The 13,271-nt window shown below is 39.3% G+C and overlaps 1 protein-coding gene across 1 annotated transcript; it reads left to right on the top strand.

Annotated features, from left to right (window-relative positions):
- Positions 1 to 5,343: 5,343 nt before the first annotated feature.
- Positions 5,344 to 11,062, top strand: polr2d (RNA polymerase II subunit D). Its single transcript, XM_036597773.1, has 4 exons — positions 5,344 to 5,577; positions 7,079 to 7,259; positions 9,562 to 9,657; positions 10,788 to 11,062. Exons 1-4 carry the CDS (start codon positions 5,502 to 5,504, stop codon positions 10,864 to 10,866), a joined length of 432 nt encoding a protein of 143 aa, XP_036453666.1. The 5' UTR covers positions 5,344 to 5,501; the 3' UTR covers positions 10,867 to 11,062.
- Positions 11,063 to 13,271: the final 2,209 nt, after the last annotated feature.

Genomic DNA, 13,271 nt, shown 5'->3' on the forward strand with positions numbered 1-13,271 from the left:
TGTGCAATGGGAAAAGAGCTGAGGGACTTTCCCATTGGACAGTTGTCATCTTTGGGCTTAAGTTATCTGGCTAAGTGAGAAATCTTGTTTTGTGGAATACTCCCCTGGTGAAAGGGCCAAATTTTTATTATTTACAACAATTTCTCATTTTCGTTATTATTTTCCTTTTTATAGCATTTTCTCTCATTACTTCATTTCCAAAAGTATCCTTTATTCAAGCACAGGCTCTGTTTTGTTCAAAGACTAAACAATAACTGAAGTGTGATTCTGTTCTGTCTACTTCTGTGTTTAAAGCAACAAAGTATAATTATATTTTGCAATACATATATATTTTCAACAGAATGACTTCAAGGGCCTAATTGGCATACCAATATTTTTAATCCAAGATGGATTTTTAAGGGCTGATGGTGTAATCCACTTTGTCCTGGAATTTGATAATAACAATAAAGTTACAGTTCTCTTCATGTTTCTCATGTCTCTGTACTATCGTTCTGAACTAACTGTCAGAACCTCTACGAACACTTTAGCACTATATTCTTTCTAACAGGGTTGCCAAATTTGCACAATTGGGCTTTTTTGTTGTAGTGGTTTGGAAAAATTGGTTTTGGGGAGATGCCCCATTTTTTGGGCTGTTTTACTGTTTGTGAATAGCCCAGTTCACACACATGTATAAAACTAATGTAGAGGTTATAGAAAGGCCTTTTAGATCTAAAGATAATATAGCAGAGACTGACCAATCAAACAGATATATGACATGACATTTGGTTTTCAATCATCTCATAGCACTTATCTAGCTACCAGTTTTTCAAGCAGAGGTGTAAGAAATCGAATTTATCAGATGTATTGATTAGATAGAAAATAACAGAAAAAAAAGATTTTCCCTTGACCACAAATGTCGACATATTTGGTGTCTGGCACACCTAAAGTCCTATATTTAACTGAAAATGGTACAAAGACACAATATCAAATGTTGAAACGGAATAATTTTATTGTTTTTTGAAAAATATATGCCCATTTTTAATTTGATGCCAGCAACACTTTAAAAAAAAAACGTTGATACAGGGCCAACAAAAGACTGATAAAGTCATGTAATGCCTAAAAAAAAACACATCTGGTGGAACATCTCATAACTAATTAGGTTAATTTGGCAACAGGTCAGTAACATGAATGGGTTTATAAATAGCCTCCCAGAGAGGCTGAGTCTTTCAAAAGTAAAGTTGGGGAGGGTTTACCACTCTGTGAAAGTCTGTGTGGGCAACGTTTAAAAAATAATGTTTCTCAACATTAAATACCAAAGAACTTGGGGATTTCATCATCCATGATTGTACAGGAGTGCCATCCAGACAACATCTTTTTCAGGGAAGGCCTTGCTTATTGCAGCAAGACAATGCCATCCACAATTACAACAACATGGCTCCATAGTAAAAGAGTGCTAAACTGACCTGCCTGCAGTCCAGACCTGTCACCACTGAAAACAGTTGATGCATTATGAAATGAAAAATATGACAATGGAGACCCCGAACTGTTGATCAGCTGAAATCCTGTATCAAGCAAAAACAGGAGCACCTTTCTCTTTCAACACTACTGCAATTGGTCTCAGTTCCCAAACGCTTGTTGGTAAAAGAAGAGGTGATGAAACACAGAGGTAAACATGCCTCTGTCAAAACTGTTTTTGAAACATGTTTCTGCCACCAAATTCAAAATTAGCATATATTTTTCAAGAAACATTTTTTTTAATCTCATTTTTAACATGGGATATCTTTTCTTTGTTCCATTGTCAATTGAATATTGGGTTTAAATGATTTGCTCGTCATTGCATTTGTAAAGTGCCAGAAGGATTCAGATGCTCACGGATGAAAAAAGAGAAAAAAGTCTTTACTTGTTGAATTGTGATCCAAAATCGTAGCCGTAGGCATAGGTCAAATCCAAAAAAAGACAGAAAGTACAAACAAACAAACAAACAAAACCATGATTTGTGCTTGGCCACACTGAGTAATCTGGGAGACGTGTGTATAAAGATGGATGTGTTTGAAGCGGGTTAAGAGATGTTTTGGACACGGATTAGTGGAGATGAAATGGGTGACAACTGACTTCTGATGTTTGTTAGCAATATTAACATAGCAGCTCCAGTTATAAACTAAAGAAGCAAAATTTGGACTCCAAACATGTCTTGACTGATCAATTTCATATGGGGTAAGGGGAAAATGGTATAAATTTGATTTTTGCTGAACTGTTCCTTCAATTTCACTAAACTGAATGTTGAAGCTGTTTTCCATCATATTCTAGTTGGAGAGAGCACCTGTTTGGATCTGTTTGGACCTGTTTGGATCTGTTTGGACCTGTTTGGAATGCAGCTTTCTTGTTTTACACCTTTGTGTGTAAAAGTCGTTGTCGTATTCAACTTTTCATCAAAGAAAACAAAAGTGAGATGTTGCCTCAAAAGTGGTGTTTGTTGTAATAGCAATAGAACATGGTGTTATCGCGAAATAACATCACGGCTGTGATTTGGTTCCTTCCGCCAAATTATAGTTCGTCAACAAGCAGCTCGTTGCTACGTCAGAGTAACGAACTCCGCTCAGTCGCTGCGCAGCCAGGAGTCCGTTCTCCAGCTCCACACAGACCAACACATTAACCTCGCCTCACACTCGGTTTTTTCCTCGACCACTTGTTTTCTTCTATTCTATTCTTCTTGTTTTCTTCTGTTCTATTCTTCTTGTTTTCTTCTATTCTATTCTTCTTGTTTTCTTCTATTTCTGTCTCAGGGCAGTTACCTCCCCTCTTGGTTCATTATATTATTTATGCTTTCACTGCACTAAATCCTGTCAAAGTTGTTGCTTCTCAGCGGAGTGATACAGTGTTTGTGAAAAAAAAACGTGCTGTATGGCGAAACAACAGCAGAACCTGTTTATGAGGAGCCTGGCCACTTCCTATTTCCCCCGTTATATCAAAACTGGACTGCTAATCAGCAGAGGGCGCCCACGAGTGAGTCCTCAATGAATGGGAGTGAATGGAGCTCAACGGCTAAAAACGAACAGTTAAAGTAGTTTCTAATCACTCGCCCAGAACTGTTCTTTAATTTTAGAAGGCAGAAGGATGTATTTCACTAAAAAAACAAAGAAATCTCACCTGTATGTTTCCTTTTTTCTACAGCAAACGGGTTTTGAGCAGCAGGAGGCGGGTTTTACTGCTAGGGCGTGATAATTGATTGGCGAGCAGAGCAGCTCATTGGCTGTTCGCGCTCACTGACGTCATGAACGTAGATGAGGCGCCATTTTAAACTCCTATAGCTCGAGTTTAAAAGCTCTTAAAAATGTAACAGTGGTGTTAAAATGTTTTATGCTATTCTTTATTCAGGAAATGATTGATTTCTTTTACATTAAAAATGTTTAAGCATTTATAAACTATGATTTTGCTCAAATGCTCCATATCAACCCATTCATTTTGGACTCGCTCGGGAGCGCCCTCTAGCGTTTGAGAAACCAGGAAGACATTGCAGAGGGATAATTCTCCTCTCTACAGGTTCTCTGACAACGGCGCGGTTTGAACGCTTCTCAACCAATCAGCTTGCGGGGCCGGAATTAACTGTCACATAAAATAACTTTAATTCACAATTTGAATCACGAAACACCTTTACATGTTCATTTCAATGATCACACAAAGAAACGAACAAACACAATCGACTCATGTGGTCGTTTTCTATTTGGAGGCCAGGCTGCTCCATACTGCACTGCCACTGTGTTTATTTGTCCACAAATATCACACACTGCACTGTCACTTTGTCCACGAATCCATAATGTCACATGGCACAACTGTTAACAGTGGTTGTCGTTACAGTCACTTGTTCATTCACTGGAGGGGACATGCGCCACTGCACTGTCAACTGCATGGTATTCATTAACAATTTACTTCTTATTTTTATACTGCACGTTATTTTTTATTGTTTTTAGTATGTTTTTTATTATGTTCTATTATTTATCTTTACTTTCTATTATGTGTCTGTAAATACTGTAGGACGGTACTTTGCTCCTGTTCATTTTGCTCTTGTTTTGCTCTTTACTGTGCTTTGTACTACACTGTAAGCCCGGATAAGTTGAATTTACTTGAAAGATTTGAGGAAACCGGTTGCCTTTAAAAAACTAAGTAACGTGTAATGAAAACTTGCGTTAGATTAACTATAATTTTTGCAATTGAACTGTATGTTTGATTAAGCAATTGAGATTTGTTTCCTAACTAAGTGACATTGACCACCAAACAGCTAAGAGTCCATTTTTACTGTTTAACGCGGTCACTGACCAACACAAACCCACTCATCAGCATCGAGAACAAAACCCTTCACGTTTAACCAACAACTCAATGTCAGACAGCTAAGTGAAACATGTATGAAAGACGACGGCCTGAGGAAAGGCTGCCTGGGTGGAATGAAAGCACACTGACGGTGAGTAAAACAAATGGAAAGAAACACTCAATGTGCAAATAGATGGAGCCCAGAGCCAATGGGAAAGAAGCACATTTTATCCAACAAGGTCGTGTCAACAAAACGAACATGTAACTGTATTTCACAGCTTACTTAGCTTCACTCAGTTTCACACATTTGTTTAGCAACTTTAATGAGAAAGAAACAATTAAAAACCAACAGAAATGTCGTCATCTTTTGAATGAGGGGTTTCAAAATTGCCATAGCAACAGATTAAACTAAATAGCAGTAAGTTAATTCAACTCAAAAATGCCATTTGAGTGTACAAAATCATCAAAAACGTTCCCTTAACTTCAAATTGTTGAGTAATGTGTGGGGTATACCGAGTTTTATGTACAACAGACGTAATTTATTTGAGTAAAACAAAAATGCGGGATTACAGTGTGCTGGAATAAAAGAATTTCCCTCTGGGATTAATAAACTGATCTATCTATCTATCTATCTATCTATCTATCTATCCATTCATCTATCCATCCATGATGATTGAGCTTGACCTAAACATGTTCTATTTTTGCAAATAATTTGTCATAAAAAAAAACATTTGGTTAAATGTCTATATGATGGATATCTCTTCGATGCGTCGCAGAGACTGCCTTTCAAAAAGTGACCCGATTTAACATAAAGAGGAGTTTATCCAAATTAAACATTGGATGGGAATCACTAATAATACAGGGCTGCTGTGAGGAGAGGGCTGGAAGCGGTTAAACGAACACAATGACATACGTGAAAACACCACTTATTGTCTTTGTGTGTTGTTTGTGTTTATTTTATATTAGTGTTTTCAAATCTAATTTCGCCCAAGCGTAAATTTAAATTTTGAGTCAGGGACTTTTAATTTGAAATCAGCTCTGTGTCCATTGCGGAAACGGAAAGGGCCATCGTGATCCTGTGTGTGCGTTGTTGGGTTTGGGCGCTGCGGTTGAACTCTTCTCCTCCGAAACTGAACCGAAAACTGCTTTAAAATCAGCGTTAAACCTCCGGCGGACTCGGCACCGTCTGTTCATCTCCTCTCCCCCCGAAGAGCGTTATGGCGACCGGCTCGGCGGGACCTCAGAGCGTCGGAGATGTGGAGGAGGACGCGTCCCAGCTGCTCTTCCCCAAAGGTCTGAGGGTAACACCCCAAAAACACTGTTTACAGCTTTATAACGCAGAGTTATATCTAACTGTAGAGTCAGTCTTCCCCAAAGGTCTGAGAGTAACACCCCAAAAACACTGTTTACAGCTTTATAACACAGAGTTATATCTAACTGTAGAGTCAGTCTTCTTCAAAAATCTGAAAAACAATACACAAGTATAGTGTTTACAGTTTTATAACACAGAGTTGTATTTAACCATAGAATTAGTTTTCTTTAAAAGTCTGAAAACAAACAAAAGACTGTTAGCTAACATTGCTGTAATGGAGAGTTTATTTGCATTACAGTTATGCACATAATAAGCTAGAATCTTTGAGATAGTCAAAACATCAAAACGCATCAAAAACACAAAGTGGTGCACATCAAAAAACGGAAAAATGCCTGCGCATTATCAAGAGGGAATGAACCCAGATTGACTGATCATGAATTTTAATGGCTGATTCCGATATCTTTATAGCCAAGTTGGCCAGTGGCTGATTTTCTTGGGCCAATTTATAAACACTGTGTGGGGTAAATGAACACATGATATCAGGACATTTTATTCGACAGCCTTGTAATATAAACAACCTTATTATTTGGTTTAATGGGCCAGACTGGCATTTTCAGTTGTTCGGTGTGAAGTCACATGCTTAATTTGTTAACATGAATCAAATGAAGTGCTACACTGACAGTAAGAAACAACAGACTATTTAGCATAATTGGGCCTGTATAAGTATGCTTCAAACATTTAAGTGCAGGTGTAGCCACAGTATTCACATACAGTGCAAGAGCACTTATGTGCCTCACATTGTTTATGTCATAAAATTGCAAAACAGATCTGCAAAAAAAAATCATGTTTTGAGCAGAAATGTGCTGACTCCAATCTCGTCTGATGCAGATTGTGTCAGTCCTTATTGTAAATAAATTCATTTCTTCATTTACATCTCTTAGACATGATTTAGAGCATCTCACCCTGGTCTGAGCTGAGACCAGCTGAAGACAACCTGAGAAATTACAGAAAAAAATCCTAGTAATGCTACACTTAAAAAATACTGTCAAAAACTATGAATACAGTTATTTTTATTCTGAGTTTTACACACTGCACTGCATTTAAACCAATTAAACCAGACAAAATATGCTGTCTTTATGATGAAACATGCAATTCAGAAAAACATTGTGGATGTCTTCTTGCTTAAAGAACACTGAAAATGTTTCATCATAAAGACAGCATAATTGGTTGGGTTGAATTGGTCTAAATGCAGTTGTTCAGTGTTCTTTAGGCATGAAAACATCCACAGTATGTTCAGAAAAACATATTGTGATGTAAAAGTTACGGTAAGTATTCCGCACCCTACATCTGAGCCACTTCTCTGAATGTCAGCACTGGCTTGTATGTAGGCAGTGTTGCACTGAAGTTGGAGGGATGCTGTTCTCTGCAGTGTGTCGCTTTTTTCTGCTTAACTGATGATGTGTTCCACATTTGTTTGGACAGAATTTGAAAATGCAGAGACGCTCCTGAACTCGGAGGTGCACATGCTGCTGGAGCACCGCAAGCAGCAGAACGAGAGTGCGGAGGACGAGCAGGAGCTCTCAGAGGTCTTCATGAAAACGCTGAACTACACGGCACGCTTCAGCCGCTTCAAGAACCGTGAGACCATCGCCAGTGTGCGCAGGTCAGGGGCCGAGTTCTATTGCGGGGATGTTGCATTTCAGTTCACGTTAAATTTAATGTCAATTTAAATAAAATTTAAAGTTAAATTTAAAGTGCAAAAAAATGACAAGAAGAAAAAGCAAAAAGCTTAAGAGAGAAAAACAATACACATAAAAAGTAAAATGGGCAGTATTACTCAAGTCTTTTCCAGCACCTTAAGAACAGAAACTTACTTCATGTGAGTACGTGATTGAAGGCACTTCCAGCCACGCACAGGGTTTCACATTGCCATTGCGTTCTAAAATGTGTCAAGACGAAATTTACAACACAGCACAAGCATGAGCTACATTCTGTGTGTTGCCAAGCCTGGCTAAACTATCTCTTACCATCAGCATGCTAGCTCCCAGTCAGCTGTCATAGCAGAGAAGCAGTTAAGACAAGTCTCTGGCAAAAATGATTCACTGACATCAACATACACCAATCAGGCATAACATTATGACCTCTGTTTCTACGCTCATTGTCCATTTTATCAGCTCCACTTACTATATAGGTGCACTTTGTAGTTCTACAATTACAGACTGTAGTCCATCTGTTTCTCTGCATACTTTGTTAGCCCCCTTTTACCCTGTTCTTCAGTGGTCAGGACCCCCATGGACCCTCACAGAGCAGGTACTATTTGGATGGTGGATCATTCTGAGCACTGCAGTAACACTGACGTGGTGGTAGGGTGTTAGTGTGTGTTGTGCTGGGCTAAGTGGATCAGACACAGCAGTGCTGCTGGAGTTTTTAAACACTGTGTCCACTCACTGTCCACTCTGTTAGACACTCCTACCTTGTTGATCCACCTTGTAGATGTAAAGTCAGAGACAGCAGCTCTTGTGTGTCAGCACAGTTTGTGTTGGTCATCCTCTAGACCTTCATCAGTGGTCACAAGACGCTGCCCACAGGATTCTGTTGGCAAATAGTACCTGCTCTGTGAGGGTCCATGGGGGCCCTGACCACTGAAGAACAGGGAAAAAGGGGGCTAACAAAGTATGCAGAGACATATATTCTGTGATCTATAGTGTCAAATGCTGCACTAAGATTTGGTAATACTAGAACTGATATTTTCAGTGTTTAATCCTTATCATTTAACACCTTTATACGAGTGTGTTGTTGATTTTACTGTTAATCATCTTAGAGAAATGTAACAGTCTATTCCTACAGTTAAAGTTAAGTTAAAGTTAAGTTAAAAGCAGAAAAACTTTGTTTATGAAATCATTATGCATTCAAAGTTTAGTTTTTCACCACTTGCGATCAACTTTCCTCCATTCTATTTTCAGAGCTATTAACATCATGATGTTTCTCCATGGTGGTTACTGTTTGCTCAGAGTTTGTCTTGGCCTTTACTGGTGCAACAACATCCATGACATTAGTAATTTACAAGTACATGAACTGACTCAGCAATTATGTTTGGTGACACAGTTATGGCCTCCATAAACTGGGCACTAGTACTCTCAATCAGGTTCCTTTTTTTAACAGAAGCAGAGCTTGTTTGAATATCTGGAGAAATCATTAAGTCAGAGAAGACACAGAAATGATCAGAAAGAGCCAAGCCCTTAACTGTAATTGCAGAAATATTGAGCCCTCTAGAAATAACCAGATCCAGTGTGTGGCCTCGAGTGTGTAGACTCTTTCACATCCTGCATAACACCAAATGTGTGAAGCAGGGCAAAAAGTTCTTTGGCATTATTGTCCATGTTATTAACTTTATAAAGGTTAAAACCACCCTTAAAATAAAGTTGTAGTCAATGGAGATAACTGACAGTAGTTCAGCTGAGTAAAGTTTGCGGAGTATTTTCGGGGTCTGTGAATGACTACAAATAAAATTCTGAGAGCACTCTTTAATATGAAGTTGAGGTATTCAAAAGAAATGAAGTTACCAAACGAAATCTCTTTGCATTGGAAAGTATCTCTATATAAAGCAGCCATCTTAGTACAAAACTGATTCTTAAATGGCGAGCGAGCATCACACCGAATGCACTCTCTGCCAGTTAAGATGATTTTAACACTAAAATGCTTTGGAAACCCAGCACAGGTTATTATCAGTCAGTTTCTATGTTAAAACTCTGTTTGTTAGAGCAGGGAGACTCCAGCACAATGACTGGGAAACACTGAGGCATTAATATAATGCTCTGGTTCTTCCTAATTTCCTGATAACGCAATATCATCACAGAATTTGCTTACAAAAATTATTGGCAGTTACTGACACCTAGCAACTGATGTTATTCTGTCAGTGAAACCACTTCAGAGCCACTTCTTCAACTTTTTTTCTTGTTTTACAGCTTACTCTTGCAAAAGAAACTACATAAATTTGAATTGGCAAGTTTAGCCAATCTGTGTCCAGAGGCTGCAGAAGAAGCAAAAGCACTCATTCCAAGGTGAGTCCCTTTCATTTTATGTGAAAACATCGTCATTTAAAGTGCTTATGGTTTTTCTTTGACACAAGACGGTTTTAGATCAGGATCTAAAAACATTTCCATTGTTAGGATTTTTATATATATCAGAGGGTTCAGCTCGTCACTGACTCTGCACTTTGGTTCAGAACTACACACCTGCACACCAGCTTTGGTGTTCCTCTTCTGGGCTCTTGACATGTCTTTCCTTAAAATCTAGCCATGGCTATAGGTCTTGCTGCTTTAGTTTGCTTGCTTCTTCCTCCTGAACTCCGCATTGTACAGTCACGTAGTTCCTTCTGCTGGGGTGAAGACTCGCCTAGATTAAGATCTTTCTGCATTCTGTATTTATTTTTTCTTTACTTTAAAAAATCTTGGTTGACCTGGTTTATTTGTTTAACCAAATCAGTGGAGCTAATAAGTCTGTGATTGAGATCCTGTCTCTTTGTTTATGGATGCTTGCATTGTCTTCAGGTACTTTCTATCGCTCTGTTTTCTCATTTTGGAGGTTGCTCTGGATAAGATTAAGGTTAATTGACCCTTATTAGTCCCACAACCGGGAAATTTCACCTCCGCATTTTACCCATCCGTGCAGTGAAACGCCACGGACGCACACACTAGGGGGCAGTGAGTACACTTGCATACACACTAGGGGGCAGTGAGCACACTTGCATACACACTAGGGGGCAGTGAGCACACTTGCCCAGAGCGGTGGGCAGCCCTAGCCACGGCGCCCGGGGAGTAGTTGGGGGTTAGGGGCCTTGCTCAAGGGCACCTCAGTCACATACAGTCGGCTCAGGGGATCAAACCGGCGACCTTCCGGTCACAAGGCTGGTTCCCCAGCCTCCAGCCCATGACTGCCCCGAAACCACTGTGCGGTTACATTGGCCGGGAATCGCACGCGGGTCTCCAGTGTGGCAGGCGAGAATTCTACCACTGAACCACCAATGCAAGGACGTTTATAAACTGAATAAATAAAAATGCAAAAATGGGCAAAGTGATGTGACTTTTATCTAGCTTTATTTTGAGCTGATTTTGTTTCTTACCTTAGAGTTTTAAAGATTTTAATGAAATATTTTGAGCTTTCACTCACTTTCCTTCTCCTTCTTTTCTAGCTTGGAAGGCCGATTTGAGGACGAGGAGTTGCAGCAGATTCTGGATGATATTCAGACGAAACGGAGCTTTCAGTACTGAGTCATTCCTGTTTTTTGTTGTGCAGTCAAGGCCATAACCCACAAAGTGCGTCAAGCCATTATTTTGTATTGTTTCATTAGAGACTGAGTGTTCTCCCTGATCTCCATTCAGAGGTCATTTCTTTCCTAGTACTGGATTCTACATTCTTTGTTGCAGCAGTGTTGCATAGCTAACAAAATAAATATGTTTTCATAGAGTTTGATGTCCTTGCGTGACCACTTTTAAGCCGATTTGTCATTGGCAGTCCTTACAAGGGATCTGTATTGTTGATGCATGATTTAACAGTGAGTGCGTCTACATGTATGTAATAATCCGATCACTGCAGAAAATCAGATTTTGTCAGTAATCTGATCAACATGTTCATATGCACTTGAGTAATCAGATCATGAAAAACTGGGTCTACATGAGTCAGACAGTAATTGGATTTCTGCTTTGCAGTCAGCCAATAAACTCACAGAAGAAGTGGCGTAAACAGAATGTAAAACTTGCGGCTTTTCTTTTTTTAAAACATCGCGCCACTGCACCTGAAAATATGAACATACATCATCTAGAACAGGGGTTCTCAACCTTTTCCACCCCAAGGCCCACCTGTTCATACATACAAAGCATAGCGGCCCACAGGAAAACTAAAATCAGCTTTTTAAATGCAATTTTATTTTTGTTTTTTAAGTGCTGGCACTGAAAACCTGAGAATTAGGGCCTCAAAGCATCACAGAAACCAAAATTACAGTTATGTTAAAACCATAACGTAACATGTTAAAATAAAAGAGCTTGCAGTGATGTTACAAAAAAAGAGGGAGGGAATAGAAATGTACGAGGTAGATGTGGACCGGGAATTGGAGCTGCAGTCTATCGTGTTTTCACTGAAAATACTCCACTGGCTTTCCCACAGGAGTCACTGCTTGGTCTCGAGATGTCTGTCTGGTTTTGAGGATTTTTGTGATTCATGTGAAAAAGCCAGACCTCACTCCACTCCCCGGACTTTTGGGCCCAATCCCATTTCACCCTCTGCGGGCCACAGTTTGAGAAGATGAAGAATATTTAAATCCTTCATTCCATCGAGAATGTATTTGGTTTCGGCGTCGCTCCAAAATGAGATTTTTTTATTAGATTTTTAAAATCGGATTTCTAGATCGGAGTATGGTGTTTACGTGACCATTTGAATAATCGGATGACTGCAGAAATCCGATTATTGAGTGCATGTAAATGCCTTTACTGATTACAAAAGAGTTTATCCAGGAAAAGTGGAGGTACGCTACCATAGACAAAGCTTTGGATGCCAGAAATAACACATTTCCTTTTTTTCTTGAAAGCTTTCTGTGTTAAGTGCTGTCACAGTACCAGGAGGCAAATGGAGGAAGCTAAAAATTTCAGAGACAATAAGTAACACACATTTCTAAAACAGGTAAGACACCTTACAGTTAACAGAAGCAAAGGACAGGAACCCACAACTTAATATCCAGTGGTTTATTTGGTGGAAGATGTTGAGTAATGGGCAGATAACAAGCTCCGTTAGGACGTTTATATTAGTGGAGATGTGTCTAGTATATTTTGTGGAAGAGTATTACATTTCTGGGAGATAACCATTATCGTTGAATATAAGTAGTTTGTTGCTTTTTTCTTGGACAAACCTTACTCATGATGCCTTCTGGCACTCAAACTGACTCTTTGTTCCTGCCTACCCCCCTGTCTCCTCTGCTGATGTCGCCCTTGAACATTGAGAAAGAAGAATGAGGACGTGATGCACAGTGTCAGTATTGGTATGATACTCAACTGAACCAAGCACAACACATTCTTAAATAAGACCCAGCTTTTCCTAACTCCCCCAGGCACGTTATGTGGCGCCCCATCCTGGATAATCATTTGTTCTCCTTTCCTGGATAAACACCGCTATCGTCCAATCAATGATTTGGGACACCATCAGCCTGTGCCTTTGCTGTTTTTCAAATTCCTACCAGTGCCTCCCGCTCGTGCAGAGCAACAGGCAACTCCACAAATACATTGTTTATGAGCTTTTTCTATACTGAAATGTGTTATGATAAAACAAATGGGTACAAAATTTTACTAGTCATTTCACCAACTATGAGATAGTGTGGATAGATAATGTTGAGTCTCTCATATAGGCCAGTCAGTTATCTTACCATGTAGCATTGCTAACCGGCTATCTGGCTAGTTAGGTTGTGTTTAGCAAACAGTAAAACTAAGAAAAGTGTTATTTTTTTAAGGATATGTTTGACAACATTCACAAATACCTAACAGATCAATTTAGGATCTACCTAAAGCTTATCTAGTTAGTATGCTAGCAAACTTAGTAGTACTTTTCACAGTATGATGAGCTGCTTGTCCTGTGTAGCCAATAGCTGCTGATCCGGGATAGTCAGCTGGACATTGTTCATGACTATATT

The sequence above is a fragment of the Colossoma macropomum genome, unplaced genomic scaffold, assembly GCF_904425465.1.
Source record: "Colossoma macropomum unplaced genomic scaffold, Colossoma_macropomum, whole genome shotgun sequence".
Classification (NCBI taxonomy): domain Eukaryota; kingdom Metazoa; phylum Chordata; class Actinopteri; order Characiformes; family Serrasalmidae; genus Colossoma; species Colossoma macropomum.

Bases quoted from the DNA above. Each gene is read 5' to 3' on its own strand.
- polr2d (XM_036597773.1), top strand. From the start codon at position 5,502: ATGGCGACCGGCTCGGCGGGACCTCAGAGCGTCGGAGATGTGGAGGAG. The intron at 5,578-7,078 runs GTCTGAGGGTAA...TTGTTTGGACAG, and splicing joins CCAGCTGCTCTTCCCCAAAG to AATTTGAAAATGCAGAGACG. The intron at 9,658-10,787 runs GTGAGTCCCTTT...CTTCTTTTCTAG, and splicing joins GCAAAAGCACTCATTCCAAG to CTTGGAAGGCCGATTTGAGG.